At 40.7% G+C, this 16,159-nt stretch overlaps 1 protein-coding gene across 1 annotated transcript; it reads left to right on the forward strand.

The window, feature by feature from the left end:
* Positions 1-9,204: 9,204 nt before the first annotated feature.
* On the forward strand, positions 9,205-15,545 carry LOC149150563 (peptidyl-prolyl cis-trans isomerase 2-like). The gene is made up of 2 exons (XM_089442858.1): positions 9,205-9,442; positions 15,370-15,545. The coding sequence occupies exons 1-2, from the start codon at positions 9,223-9,225 to the stop codon at positions 15,543-15,545; spliced, it is 396 nt and encodes a 131-aa protein (XP_089298984.1). The 5' UTR covers positions 9,205-9,222.
* Positions 15,546-16,159: the final 614 nt, after the last annotated feature.

The following is a 16,159-nucleotide window of genomic DNA, read 5'->3' on the forward strand; positions in this document are numbered from 1 at the left end:
GAAATTCTAGGATGTATTAAATGCACCTGACCTCAAAAGGAACCTAGTGTCCATCTTGGCAATGGAAGACAGAGGCTACAAGGTAACCTTCAGCATGGCAAGGTATGTACATGGAAAAATAATGTTAAAGATGCCTTTACTCTTGGGTTTAGTGTTGATTCATTATATCAGGTCGATGGAAGTCCGCTATGTGTCATGTCTTGTGACACAACTCTTTAGTCCGAACTTTGGCATCGGAGGTTTGCCCACCTTCATTACAAAGCTCTACCCGATGTAAGACAGATGATAACAGGGATGCCCGAATTCCAAGTAGAGAAAGAAGGTGTATGTCCGGGATGTGCCAAAGGAAAGCTCAAAAGGGGACCATTCCCCTCAAGCCAAAGCAAGACCTCCGATATATTACAATTGGTTTACTCAGGCATACCTGAGGTTGGCATTAAGAGGGAGACTACTACACCACATACTCCTAAGCAGAATGGTGTGGTGGGAAGGAAGAACCACACGATGATGGAAGTTGTCCGGGCCATGCTACATGATCAAAGACTTCCAAAGTTTCTATGGGCTGAAACTACAATCACCGTCGTATATGTACAAAATCGATGCCCTCATCAAGCATTGGGTTCCAAGACTCCTGAAGAAAAATTCACCGCAAGGTGAACAATCTTCCGACTTTGAGGAGCTCTCAAGAAGCCGACACCAGGGAACCAAAAGAAAAGGATGATGAATCAATGCCTGATGTAGAAGAACCCATGGATCCGATTGATCCTCATCCACATGAGCCTTCCTCTTCTAGGAAGAGGCCTTCATGGCTTAGGGGGATACTTGATGATGTTGAAGGACATGCTGCACCCTGAGGAACCTTCCATCAAAGTAAGAAACTTAACAGGTATCAGGGATACCTGACCATCATGAGCACGATCATACAAAATGAACCTTCATCATTCTCAGATGTCATCGAACATTAACTATGGAAGGATGCTATGACCATAGAATATGAGTCTATTATGGAGAATGATGTCTGGGAAGTAGTTCCCAGACCCTGGACAAGACAATTGTTACTTCAAAATGGCTTTACAAGATAAAGCATGCAGCAAATGGAAGTATGGAAAAGTATAAGTTTCATTTTGTTGCTCGTGGTTTATCCCAGAAGGGAGGTATAAACTATGATATTTGCACCTGTTTCCAGATATATGACCATCCGCTTGATCATAGCCCTTGTGGCTTCACAAGGATGGAACCTACATCAGATGGATGTTAAGACGGCGTTCTTGCATGGTTCTATCAAAGAAGAGGTCTATGTGGAGCAACCTGAAGGATTTGAGATTTATGATTGAAAATCTCATGTATGCAGGTTGAAGAAGGCTCTCTATTGGCTGAAACAAGCACCCCGAGCATGGTATGAGAGGATCGATAGCTACTTGATGAAGCTGAGATTCACTAGGAGTGAAGCTAATCCTAACCTTTACTTTAAGGTTGAATATGACAAGCCTCTCATACTGGTGTTGTATGTGGATGACCTCTTTCTAACAGGTGCAAACCCTCTCATTCACAAATGTAAGAGGGAGATGGCTTCTGAATTTGAAATGAAGGACCAAGGACTTGAAGTGTGGCAGAAGCCAAGGGAAATTTTCCTATCTCAAGGAAAATATGTGGTAAATATATTGGAAAGATTCGGTATGATGGACTGCAAGCCTGAGACTACCTCGAGGATCTTAACTTTTAGAAGTTATATGGTAGTGATTTCGGACCAAACTTGGGAAATGCCTCTGACTTTCAAAAACTCATTGATGTTCTTGGTGAACCTCCGTCCGAACATATGTTTTGCAGTTAGCATTGTGAGCTCATATTTGGTTGAGCCTCACTGGATTGATGCCAGGAATCTTCTGAGATGTCTTCAGGACACAATCTCTCATGGATTAAGATACACTGCCAGAGATGTGAGACTACTTGGATATACTGATTGGGCAGACAGTGTGGTGGACCGTAAGAGCACTTTCGGGTACTGTTTCACCTTGGGATCTGCTTCGATATCCTGGATGAGCAGGAAGCAGAAGTCGATGGCTTTGAGCACCGCCGAAGCAGGATATATTGTTGCTAGCATAACCTCGTGTGAGGTAGTCTGGTTGCGAAAGCTCTTCAGTGAGTTGTTTGGATTTACATTGGATACCACTGTGATTCTCTGTAACAACCAGAGGTGGGATTCGATTATTAAAGAATCTTGTATTCGTCAATTGCTCCAGCAGATAGACATCATCTGGGATATGGTAAGTCGATGAGCAAGGAAGCTCCATCATATTAAGATGATGTACAGGTTGATACACCTTGTCAAAGCCCCGAGGAAAGATCTAATCTGTGATTTTCCCAAATGACTTGGAGTCGGCAAGAAACCCTTGTACAAGGGTCCTGCATGTTGCATACATTGAGCTCTGGGAGCTCTGAGGGCTTGCGGTTCCTACTGGAGCAACATATGACCACAGGGTGACTCACCCTCCCCTGGTGGTGCACACTGGAACAAGATGATTCGCTCTCTTGTGGGACAAGATGATTCGCTCTCTTGTGGAATAGGATGATTTGCTCTCCTGTGTAGCAGGATGATTAGTTCTCCTGTGATGCCTGGATTGATGTGTTCTCCATGGCAACCTGGATTCATGTGTTCTCCACGGCGATTGTAGCAGGATTGATGTGTTCTCCTGTGAGGACAGGATTGATTAGTTCTCCTATCAAGGCATCCTACCCATGCAGTCTGGGACTCATGGGAAGTACCTCTCATCTGATCAATGAGCAGGGAAATGAAGTTAGGGACCATAGTAGTACCGATGGATGCATCGTTGTATCTACCGTACTCCCTACGCTAGGACGACCTCCATTTATCTGGGATCAATGATACTGGTCTGGGACCAGTGGTAGGAGTTGTACCATACTATGACGCTAACTTCGGGTCGGTTGAGACTGGTCTGGGACCAGTGGTACATACTCCGAGACTGACTTCGTGTCAGTGCAGTACTGGTCTGGGACCAGTGAGAGTGGTACATACTATGACGCTGACTTCGGGTCGGTTGAGACTGGTCTGGGACCAGTGGTACACTCTCTGAGACTACGATACTAGTCTGGGACCAGTGGTAGGATTTGTACCATACTATGACGCTGACTTCGGGTCGGTTGAGACTGGTCTGGGACCAGTGGTACATACTCCGAGACTGACTTCGTGTCAGTGCAGTACTGGTCTGGGACCAGTGAGAGTGGTACACACTGTGACGCTGACTTCGGGTCGGTTGAGACTGGTCTGGGACCAGTGGTACACTCTCTGAGACTGTGATACTGGTCTGGGACCAGTGGTAGGATTTGTACGATACTATGACGCTAACTTCGGGTCGGTTGAGACTGGTCTGGGACTAGTGGTACATACTCCGAGACTGACTTCGTGTCAATGCAGTACTGGTCTGGGACCAGTGAGAGTGGTACACACTATGACGCTGACTTCGGCTCAGTTGAGACTGGTCTGGGACCAGTGGTACACTCTCTGAGACTGCGATACTGGTCTGGGACCAGTGGTAGGAGTGGTACTTACTATGAAGCTAACTTTGGGTCGGCTGAGACTGGTCTGGGACCAGTGGTACGCACTCTGAGACTGACTTTGAGTCAGTGGAGGATGATATTGGTCTAGGACCAGTGGAGTTGTACTCACTATGACGCTGACTTCGGGTGTGGTACATACTCTGAGACTGACTTTGAGTCAGTATGATACATCCTCAATCATTTCTTCTTCTTCATAATTCGGACAAAAGCAGAGCAGAACAGAACAATGCAAGAGCAGAGCAAAACAGTACAGATCAGTGCAGGGCAGAACAAGACAAAGCAGAACAGGCAGAATAGAGCAGAGCAGGGCAAGGGTCAGGCTGTACAGGGCAGTGCATTTGATGGATGAATAGTAACGACCGATAGACAGATTGCAGATGAAGTTCTCCATGGTTGAGAGGGAGTGTTAAAATTGGCAACCAGAGCAAAACTTCATGTGGGTCATCTTATTCATGGCTGATAATATTTTTATTAGATTCCTCTCGTCAAGAGGTGTAGGATTGATATAAAGATCATCCGATTCCAATAAGTATTCATGGAGATGTGAATTTATTTTGATTATGGAATTATTATCAAGCCGACCTACAACTCATGTAGGCTCAGAAGCCCAACAGTCGCATCTATTCACCCACCAACGTTGTGTATAAATATAAGAGGACTTTTCCTTAGTTGGACTCACTCATCTCATCACATCTCTCTCTCTCTCAACTACGCAGAAATGAGTTTCTTCTCTACTGCGCTGAAATGGGTCTCTCTCTCACACATGTGAAGCCGGAAACTGCTGAAACTGAAGTTGTAACTGCAGAAGTAAATATTGACTTGCGTGGCCTAGAAGATCTCCTCTTTGGAACTGCGCTATAGGTTCATTTGAACCTCCTTTGAAAGCCGCAACTTTTGCTGGTGGAATGAAGTCAATCCGATAAACGGTTTGCAAGATATCGACTGCCCTAGTTTGAAGCCGGAAACTGTTGAAACTGAAGTTGCAACTGCAGAAGTAAAGATTGATTTGCGTGGCCTAGAAGATCTCCTCATATCAACTGCGATGTAGGTTCATCTGAACTTCCTCTGGAAGTCGAAACTTTTGGTGGTGGAATGAAGTCAATCCGACGGTCGGTTTGTGAGATATGGTCTGCCCTAGTTTGATAATGAAGCCGCTAATGCTGATGCTGCTGATCTAGGGTTTGCTACTGCTGATATGAATTAGATTTATTGTACTATTTCTCTCTGCTGAATTATTGAAGATAAAAGAAGATTTGATCAAAGGGATTCCCCACACATTGTGGGGTTTTTCCTTGGCTAGCTGCCACATCTTGTGTCTCTTGTCTTGGCTTGTTTTCTATCGATCGTTTAATGTTCTATCTGCACTTTACTTTATGTACATGTGATTGCTAATCGGTGGAATATAATAAGAAAAAGAAGTAAACTGTTATAAGCATAGAACATACCATAACTTAACAATTAAGAAGTTGTTAGAGGACAATAAAAATAATTGGGATTCAAAGCTCAAGTATGCACTGTGGGCTGACAGAGTGACCATTAAGAAATTCACAGGGAATTCTCCTTTCAAGCTGGTATATGGTACTGAAACTGTATTCCCAATTTAGCTAACTCTCCCTGTGGAAAAGTTCCTTCAAACAGAACAGAATGAGGAAAAAGACATGGCAAAGAGGATCATTGATTTGGCAGAAGTACATCAGATTAGAGAACAACTGGTTGAAAAAGCTGCAACGCATCAGAAAATGATCAAGGAAGCTTTTGACAAGAAAGCAAAAACAGATAATTTTCAGGTTTGTGATTTGGTTTTGAAGTGGGATGCACTAAAAGAGAAGAAAGGAAATCATGGGAAATTTGTTGCTTTCTGGACAGGGCCTTTCATCATTTCACAGATTCAAGGGAACAACACCTTCATACTGAAAAGCATGGGAGGAGAAGCAATTTTTTATGGCCCAGTTAATGGGTGTTTTCTGAAAAATTATGTTGTTTAAAGTCTTTTGGCCTTAAAAGTTATAAATATTTGGTTTTTTTCTGTTTTGTATAGGCAAAGTAGACTCCATGCCCAATGGAACACTAGGAATATTGGCTAATTTTTTTTCAGCGGGAAGGCATTGATCTGCAGGTTCTTGAGACCTCACAGGAAGGATCTCATCCCCAGAAGGAGCCAGTGTTAGATCTTCTACATTTTGCAACATTTGATGGATAAAATCAAGTTAGGCAATGCTGGTTTGGGTTGCAAAGGGCTTGCAGCAGTTTCTCCCCCTTCTCCTCCATTTTTCCCTCACTATCCCTGTTTTACCCCGAAATTCAACCTAAACCCGTATCTACTTGCTGCATGCGTTACCCCTGTTTCTTCTTTTCCTTTAAATCTCCTTATTCCTTCCTTAATCTTGTTATTTCTGTTTCCTCTCCAATCCTTCATAAACCCCGTTTAAACCCTATTTCCCTCGGATCCCAGGCGCAAAGCTAAACTTATAAAACCTTGGCGATATAACCGCGTGCATATAAAAAATACTATCGGCAGGACCTTTCCCTGTCACATCAAGCAATAAGCACGTGCCTTTATCCACCACCATCCGATCCTCCGCCTTGTGATCCAACGTCATACGCTACCCCCGCTCCCGTAAACCGCACGAATGATAGCCCGCGGGAAAAGCGGTTTCCCCATCGTAGTTCCTGCCACGTGTCACAAATATGTTGGATCGCGCCCCCACTGTACGATTACCACCTTTTCCCGTGAGCGGTGCGGGGAAACCGCTTACCGCCATCTAGTACGGTCCCCGCTCGCTAACACTCTCGCATCTTTGCTGCCCGTCAACCGTCGGATTTTCCCGACCATGATCCAACCATCCACATTCCTCCATTCGCATTCCCTTCCGATAGCCTGCATAGTCTGATCTCTGCCGTCCAATTTGTCAGATCCAACAGCTTATATTCAATCGCACTTCCGTTTTCTCCCGACGCTGCCCGCCAAGAGATCTCGGTCGTCCGTCTAAGCCATCCAACGACTAATATTCATTCCAACCCATCGTCCATTTTCTATGCATTTTTCGTGTTTTTGGCATGTCCTGTGCAAGCGAAGAAGAAAGGGATCCATGATCCGGTACTCTACGCATTGAATCCCCAATGACCACATTTAAAGAGCAGCACGGCCAAGGACGAGAATGACAGCCTTGAGCAGATAAACATGGAATTTCACCTGTTCGTGAAGTACAGCAGAGTAGCAGAAAGGTCATTTTGTCCATTAAAACGATCAAATTGTATCAAAGACCATATCTGATAGTAAATGTGGTTGGTGGTCAGTTATGACCCCTCCACGCATAGGTCAGCAGAGCAATTTTGTAAACAAACTCTATATATACCCAAAAGCAGGATGTGATAAGGTTGATGAATGTTATCTTGATGTAAAGTTCAACTTCTAGAGACTGCAACTATTGTGACACCTGCAACTTCTGGTCTTCATTTTCAGCTAATGCAAGCTTCTTTCGTTGTTAATTGCTTACTTTCCACTTCTTCTTTGTTCCAGGTTGTGTCTATTATACATTTTTCATGTGCTCTTGATGTTTAGCATTAGAGGAGCTGTCATCCCACCTCTGTGTTAAGATCTAGTTAGTATCATTGAATGTGTATGCAGGTTTCTGTTGTTTTAATGCCAGAGAGCTGTCATCCTGTATGTGCATTAGGAAATAGAATTACAGACCTTTTAACTAGTTGCAGCTGGCCATCACAGGGTCCTGTGCATCTGCTGGTGTGATCAGTATTCTCCATCATCACATTTTCCTTAAGCTGTGAGTAATTGGTGGTCAAAAGCCTTGTAGTCTGGGGGTGTTCACCCATGTCTGGGGTTAAGCATAGTAGAAGTGGTTATCTGGCTTGAATATGCATCATTCCCTTCATTCATCCACCATTTTCCAACATTTTTGTTGAGTTTGTAATGTTCCCGAGCATCTCTGAGATACAACTTAGGAGAGTTTCTTGGGGTGATAACACTATGTTGTTCAACTACTGTGAAATTTTTAAAAGAACATTGATATGATGTAGTTATGTAAAACATGGTAACTACAGTAAAAATGTTTATAATCAAGCTACCTCTATTCTATTCTAAATAGACCGAGACAAACCACAAAAATTGTGTTCCACAATAGCATATCATCATTCCACTGAAAAATTGTCAACCCATTATAAAAACTTCCTTAAAAAACAGATGATAACTAGCTATAGAGACCAGTGTGATATCATTGGTGGATTGTTATTCCAAAAAGATGACCAGAGAGAGGGGAGATCATTGGTGGATTGTTATTCCAAAAAGATGACCGGAGAGAGGGGAGTTTGTCTGAGGAGAGATCTCAGCAGGAGTGTTAATAACTGTAAGAATCTTGTGTTTTTCATTCAAGTTAGTATTTGAGTCAGATATCACAAACCGCTCTACTTTAGTTAGCATGGCCATGAATGATGACCGGAGAGAGGGGAGAGGAATTTGCTTCAGGAGAGATCCTAGTAGGAGCGTTAATAACTGCAAGAATCTCCTACTCTTAATTCAAGTCAGTGTCTGAGTCAGATACCACAAACTGCTCCACCTTAGTTAGCGTGGCCATGATGTCATCCAAATTGTAGAAAATATCCCATAGAATTCTATTGATTTCCTCTCGACCTGCAAACAGCTTGTAATAGTGAATGTGCTTGTCACGAATTACTATATGTAGCAATGTTTCCAACTGATAATGCAAAGAAATAGAATGAAGGAAGTGAAGCCTTCGCTTTAATAATTTCCCTGGATCAAAAACCCACTTCAAATTGTTGTCTCCAATCTCTAAATCACAAAAATAAATATGATCCCCATATATAAATTAATATATACAGTGATATTTAAATTACCTTAAAATCAAATTATATTGCCACCTATACACTATTAATTAATTCAATTGATGTTATATAAATTGTCTTATATCTCAATTTATATACAATATTAATTAATATGCAAGAGAACTCCGAGGGTCTTTATTCCTTGCTTTAAATCATTCTGGTAAGATACCTCTCACTCTTGTTATAAATCATTCTTGAATAATACCTTTCTTTTATTCCTAAGAAATTTTGGGATGGTAAAGCAATTTTTATGAATTATTAATTAATATTATTAAGTAAATTGAGATTTATTTCCAAAATAGTTGTCTTTTTTATCTTGTTAAATTAAATTGATTTATTTAAAAGATATATTATATGAACCGTGTTATATGAAATGAGTAACGGTTTTTTGGGGATATGGTATTGATCAACCATATTATTGGCTCATGATACTATAACAAAACTTATTTACAAATTAAATTTTTTTATAATAAAGTGAATATCAATCTTTATAATTAAGAATCTTGTTACATTTTTTTTTTAATGTATATATGTTGGATCTAAGAATTTTGTGATTATGTGATTAATCCAAAAAACATCCATATATATATATATATATATATATATATATATATATATATATAAATTCATATTACTTATAATAAAATATGTTATAACCTAATTAATTTTTATGATTTTTCAAATTTTAACGAGAGATATATAATAAAGTAAAATTTATTTATTAACTTTTATCAACCATTTAATTTGTATATCAAGCTCCGAATCGATCTCAGAGGTTTCGAACTCAGGATGCCGAACCCAAAGGTTTTCTTTGATATGCAGGTCGGCGGTGCCCCAGCCGGCCGGATCGTGATGGAGCTCTATGCAGATGTGGTGCCGAAGACGGCTGAGAACTTCCGCGCGTTGTGTACCGGCGAGAAAGGCACCGGCCGCTCAGGCAAGCCTCTGCACTTCAAGGGTTCGTCGTTCCACTGCGTGATCCCAGGGTTCATGTGCCAGGGCGGTGACTTCACAAGGGGCATGTTATGAAACCAGCTCAAGAAAAGATAGATCAACGCCTTAGAATTAAGCCTCTTTGAGGGGGAAAACTCCTTTACATTACATAAATGAACAATTCTCGAATGATACAAATGACAAAATCTCCTTTCTAAAAATAGGAGTCTAAGGAGTCACAATATAATCCAGCCGACCTAACAATAATAATATAAAGCCACAAAAATAACAATAGAGGGATTCTATGGGGCACAGTAATAACAATATGGGGGCAATAGGGGCACAACAATATTAATAAGGGGTATAACTACAATAGTAATGGGGTAATCACTAGTATTATAGGGACCCAACATGCCCCTCTCCTTCAAAAAAGTGTTGTCCTCAACGCTTGAGTAGTTCTGGATACTTCTGATAAAATTCTCATCCTCCCATGTGGAATCTTCAGCGGATAAGTTCTTCCACTTGATAAGATACTCTGAAATTGATCGATTTCGTAGCTGTCGAGTTCTTGTTTCTGTGACTGCTTCCGGTTCCAATATAATTTTTCCTTCCTCGTCAAGTTCTGGCAATATTGTTTGAACTGGGAGCTTGTCGCCTATAACCTTCTTTAAACATGAAACATGGAAAATTGGGTGCAATCGAGAAGCTGCAGGAAGCTCCAATTTGTATGCCATAGTACCAATCTTTTGCAACACCTTGTACGGACCATAATACTTTGGTGATAATTTATTATCCTTCTTAGCTTGCTTGAGGGACATTTGCTTATATGGTTGTAGCCGTAGGAATACCCAATCACCTACATCAAAACTTCTTTCACTGCGATGTTGATCTGCCTGTTGTTTCATTCTATTCTGTGCCAACACGAGGTTATCCTTTAAGAGTTGGAGGACTTGTTGTTGATTTTCGATGTGATGTTCCACTGCCTGAACCTTAGAATTTTCTCTTAAATATGATGTGATGGATGGTGGTTGATACCCATAAAGTGCCATAAATGGGGTCATTTTTGTTGCTGTATGGAAGGAAGTGTTATACCACCATTCAGCCAAAGGCAACCATTTGACCCATTGTGTCTGTTTATCAGATACAAAGCAACGAAGATATCCTTCCAAACATTTGTTTACTATCTCAGTTTTCCCATCAGATTGAGGATGATAAGATGAGCTATGAGCTAACTGAGTACCAAGACAAGAAAATAATTATGTCCAAAAATTTCCAGTGAAAATGGGATCTCTGTCACTTACAATAATCTTTGGGTTTCCATGTAGCTTTTGAATTGTTTCCATAAATGCAGTAGAAACTGTACTGGCTTTAAATGGATGTGATAATGCACAAAAGTGTGCATACTTGGTAAGTCTGTCAACTACCACCATGATGACACTCTTTCCCTCAGACTTGGGTAAACCTGTGATAAAATCCATTGAAACCTCCTCCCAACGTTGGCTTGGAATGGATAAAGGTTGTAATAGACCTGGTGTCTTAATTGTTTCAACTTTATTTTGTTGGAAAACCAAACATTCCGCCACAAACTTTTGAATATCTGATTTAAGGCCATCCCAAAAAAATTCCTTCTTAACCCTGTGGTAAGTTTTTAAAAATCCTGAGTGCCCTCCTAAGGGAGAAGTGTGCAATTCCATAAGAATCTTTTGTTTTAGCTGGGAATTCTTACAGAGGTATAAGCGATCTTTGTACCATAATGAATCATTTTGCCAGCTAAATGTATCAGACATACTGGAATCTTGTTGTAACTTTCGAATAAGTGCCCACACTTCTTCGTCATTCTTCCATTCCTCCCTTGCTTCGTTTATCCAATCTGGTTGGATAATAGAAATGGCACAAAACAATGCTTCCACATCCTCATCCTTTCTTGAGAGTGCATCTGCCACCACATTTTGCTTCCCTTTTTTGTAGATGATTTCAAAGTCATAACCCAACATCTTTGTGACCCACTTTTGTTGCTCTTCAGAGGATAATCTTTGTTCTAAAAAGTATTTAAGGCTATCATGATCCGTTTTTACCTTGAAGTGTCTTCCCATTAGGTAGGGTCGCCATTTCTTAAGTGCATGGAGTATTGCCAACATTTCCTTCTCATAAATAGCTTTGTGTAAAAACTTTCCCTTGATTGGACGACTTTCAAAAGCAATGGGTCTTTCATCTTGCATTAAAACAGCACCAATTCCATTTCCTGAAGCATCACATTCCACAATAAAGGTTTTTGTGAAGTCCGGTGTAGCTAAGACCGTTGCTTGGCACATTGCCTCTTTAAGATGTTCGAAGGCCTTTGTTGCTTCTGGAGTCCATGAAAATGCATCTTTCTTCAATAATGTTGTTAGAGGTGCTGCTATTCTCCCATAATTCTTAACAAACTTGCGATAATACCCTGTCAACCCAAGAAATCCTCGCAGATGCTTTATGGATGTGGGAATTTTCCATTCCTTAATGGCTTTAATTTTGCTAGGGTCTACCTTAACTCCTTCATGAGATACAATATGACCCAGATATTCCACCTCTTGTACTCCAAAGAAACATTTGGATCTTTTTGCATATAATTGTTTCTCCTCCAATAGTTGTAGCACCCTGTCAACATGTTCAACATGATCCTTCCAAGACTTGCTGTAGATTAGTATATCATCAAAAAATACTAACACAAATTTTCTAAGGAATGGTTTGAAAATTGAATTCATCAAACCTTGAAATGTTGAAGGTGCATTGGTAAGGCCAAAAGGCATGACCAAAAATTCATAATGACCCTCATGAGTTCTAAATGCTGTTTTCGGAATGTCTTCAATCTTCATTCTGATTTGATGATATCCCGAACGAAGATCCAACTTGGTGAAGTAAATTGATCCATGCAATTCATCCAGTAATTCATCAATGACAGGAATGGGAAACTTATCTTTAATAGTGAGCTTGTTGAGCTCCCTATAATCCGGACACATGCGCCATGATCCATCCTTCTTGTGCACCAATACTACTGGAGTAGAGAAAGAACTTTGACTTGGTTGAATTATACCAGCCTCTAGCATTTCTGCAACCATACGTTCAATTTCACTCTTTTGGGCATAGGGATATCTGTACGGCCTGATGTTTGGAGGAACACTTCCTGGAATCAGATGAATAGCATGATCATGATCACGAATAGGTGGGAGACCTTTGGGAGTCTCAAATACCTTGGAATGATTGTCCAAGACTTTTTGGAGATCTGGAGAAATAGATGATTCCAATGTGGAAACATCTAGCGAACATAATTGTGCAATTACACCTCTTTGTTCCTTTTTTAGAAGCTTTGTCATACCATTAGAGCTGATTATCTTTCCCGGTTTCCCTGCAATACCCCTTAATTCAACTTCCTTTCCTTCCACAGAAAATTTCATGAAAAGTTCTTGAAAATTAAAAGCTATTGTACCCAAGGATTGTAGCCATTGGACTCCTAGTACAACATCAGCACCTCCCATTGGAATGGAAAGCATTGGGCTAGTCAATACATATTCTCCCATGGATAGCTTGATATTATGGCACTTTCCGAGCAATTTATTGTTCCTCCATTTGCAACCATCACTTGACACTCTGGTGCTGGATATAAGAAGCAATTCAATTCTTTTGCTACCTTACAATGAATAAAATTGTGGGTACTTCCTGAATCAATCAACACTATTACCTTTTTCTTCTTGATTTGTCCTTCTATCTTGATGGTTTGAGGAGTGGTAATTCCCGCCAATGCATTACAAGATATGGTCGGATTCATTTCTTCTTTATCTAGGCTTTGTTCCTGGAGTATATCCTCTTCTTTTGACCTTTCTTGCTCCTTTTCTTCTTCCTCTTCACAATCTATGTAGAATAATTTCTTCTCAGCACACTTATGACCTTTAGTGTATTTGCTATCACAACTGTAACAAAGCCCTTTTGCTCTTTTTTCTTCCAATTGTTGTGGTGTCAACCTTATAGGTTGTGGAAAACTAGCGGCAACAACACTTCCGTCTTTATAGTTGTGAGTGGTATGCTTCCTGGTTGCCATAATTTTGCTTTCCATTTTTCTTGCTAACCTGAATGCCTTCTCTAATGAATCAGGTTCCCAAAGGCAAACATCATGTTGGATATTATCCTTTAAAGACCCTATGAACACATCAATCCTATGCTCCTCTGGAATATCTTTTACCCTTATGTTCAATTTTTGGAACTCCTCAATGTGCTCCATTATTGAACCCTTTTGTTTAAGACTTATCAATTGGCTAAAAAAGGTGTTGCTTTTTGTATCCTAATGTGCTATCAATTCTTCCGTAAAAATTGCCCAAGTGATAAATTGTTTACGAGAGCAAAGCCATTGATACCATACAAACTGATTTGGTTCCAAATATAAAGTTGCCATACGTACCTTTTGTGTGTTTTACACATTATTGAGATAGAAGAATTGCTCATCTGTAATATCCATGTGGCTGGATCCCTGCCATCAAACTTCCTCATATCGATTTTTGGAATATGGTGAGTCTTCGATCCAACATTAGAGTCTATGGAATCATGATTAACATTTCTTTTGTTCTCATCATGAGTTTCCTTTAGTACCCTTTCACCCTTAGTGACCATTTCTTGTAGCAACTTATTCATATTTATCTTCAATTCTTCCATCTTATCATCCATGCCATCAATTTTAGCGTCCATGCCGTTCACCTTAGCTTCCATGCCATCCATCTTAGCTTCTACGCCTTTCTTTAAACAATCCATCTTAGCTTCTACACCCTTCTTTAAACCATACATCTTAGCTTCTACATCTTTCCTTAAACCATCCATCTTAGATTCTGTTGCTTTTTGTGCAAGTGACACTTGTTGCACTTGTTCTTGTAATTTTGATATATCATATAGCATTTCTTCTTCTTCTTCATGAGTCATGCTAGAGCTTTCAGGTTCCTTACTAGGTGTTTGCATTTTCTTTCCTCGGGGCATCAGTTACCGATAATAATTCTCTAATATGCCCTTTGAATTCCTTCAAAATATATTTTCAAACCAAGCTTAAGCAAAAATTAAAGAAAATCTACACACTTTTTTTCACTTTGTAGGAGCTCGATATTGCCTCTGATGTATCTATGTACTTTCTGATTATCTAGTTCTGAATTTGTGACCTGTAGTATCCCTCTGTGTCCTCTTTCCAATGCCACAAGTCTGAAAATTGGATTCTCCAAGGAAGAGTTATGCGAAATCTCCCACAGTGACTTGATTATAGACTAGTTCAGTAGAGCGAAATTGTACGACGTGCCACGAGTCACTGTTTCGACCTTTGGATCTGAAAAACACCCACAAGAAACTACAGTCTGTCCTCTTTCTGTACCTTTTTACGAAACTTCAATCCGATCCCTAGAGAGAAAGTTATGACGATTTTCCCCAGGTCACCTGTTTTGAATGTAATTCAGGAGTCTGCAAAAAGACCAACTTCCTCAGATCATATCTCCGCAAATATCGCGCTAAAAGCTCTGAAATTTGGACCCAAGGTTTAGCGCGATTTCTTCTCAAATGGGTTTTTTTTGCGACTTCTGAAACGTCACAGAAAAAAAGTTATAGCGAAAATGTCACGATGACCTGTTTGGAACAGCGAAACCCTAGAATCCAAAGCTATGATACCAAATGTTATGAAACCAGCTCAAGAAAAGATAGATCAACGCCTTAGAATTAAGCCTCTTCGAGGGAGCAACCTCCTTTACATTACATAAATGAACAATTCTTGGATGATACAAATGACAAAATCTCCTTTCTATATATAGGAGTCTAAGGAGTCACAATATAATCCAGCGAACCTAACAATAATAATATAAAGCCACAAAAATAACAATAGAGGGATTCTATGGGACACAGTAATAACAATATGGGGGCAATAGGGGCACAACAATATTAATAAGGGGTATAACTACAATAGTAATGGGGTAATCACTAGTATTATAGGGACCCAACAGGGCAACGGTACTGGTGGAGAGTTGATCTACGGCGAGAAGTTTGCCGATGAGAACTTTGTAAAGAAGCACACGGGGCCTGGCATCCTCTCCATGGCCATCATCGCCCTAACACTAACGGCTCGCAGTTCGTCATCTGTACCGCACAGACACTCCAAAAAGGCAGCGAGGCAAGGGTTGGTCTGATGCAAATGATCATTCGGCCTCTCTACAGATCTGCAGCCCTATCCTTTGCAGCGGATCTAGGCTGGAGTGATAGCTTCCATCGGCAGAAGCTTTTTCCTCCCCCTCCGCCTCCAGTTCGTCAGGAGATAGGAGACCCAAAAGACTCTGGCCCTGTGTCGCTCCAGAAAGCTTTTGAAAATTTCTCTGCCCCCTTTCAGGTTCAAATCACACAGATCTCAGGCAAGACCATTCTGCAATGGGTATACCCTTCAGATCTGGTGCAGAATCTCAAGGTAAATCTGGAACACCGATTCGGGATCCCCTCTGCCCTACAGAGACTTATATTTCAAGGTAAACAACTCGATGATCCTCTTCCCCTCTCTTCTTACAGCATAAAAAATAATAGCTCTTTAGTGTTTTCCCTTCGTTTGAGAGGTGGCGCTGCAGGTCAATCTTCTTCTGCTCCTCCCTTCTCCTACAAAGCTGCAGTACACTCTGAGATTCCCATTTCCCCTGAACCTCCCAAACCCAAGCTTTTTCTGGTTGACAAGTCAGAGGAGGTTCCCTCTGTGGAGATCTCCCACCTTGGCCTTGCAGATGACATTCAAAAATTTGCTGAAAGGGCCATCATTTGC

This window comes from Pinus tabuliformis, chromosome 9, assembly GCF_031772625.1.
Source record: "Pinus tabuliformis cultivar Carrire ecotype Pingquan chromosome 9, CPIR1, whole genome shotgun sequence".
Lineage (NCBI taxonomy): Eukaryota > Viridiplantae > Streptophyta > Pinopsida > Pinales > Pinaceae > Pinus > Pinus tabuliformis.

Coding starts and splice junctions, on each gene's coding strand:
- LOC149150563 (XM_089442858.1), top strand. CDS start 9,223: ATGCCGAACCCAAAGGTTTTCTTTGATATGCAGGTCGGCGGTGCCCCA. Junction 9,443..15,369: donor CATGTGCCAGGGCGGTGACT/TCACAAGGGGCA, acceptor AACAGGGCAACG/GTACTGGTGGAGAGTTGATC.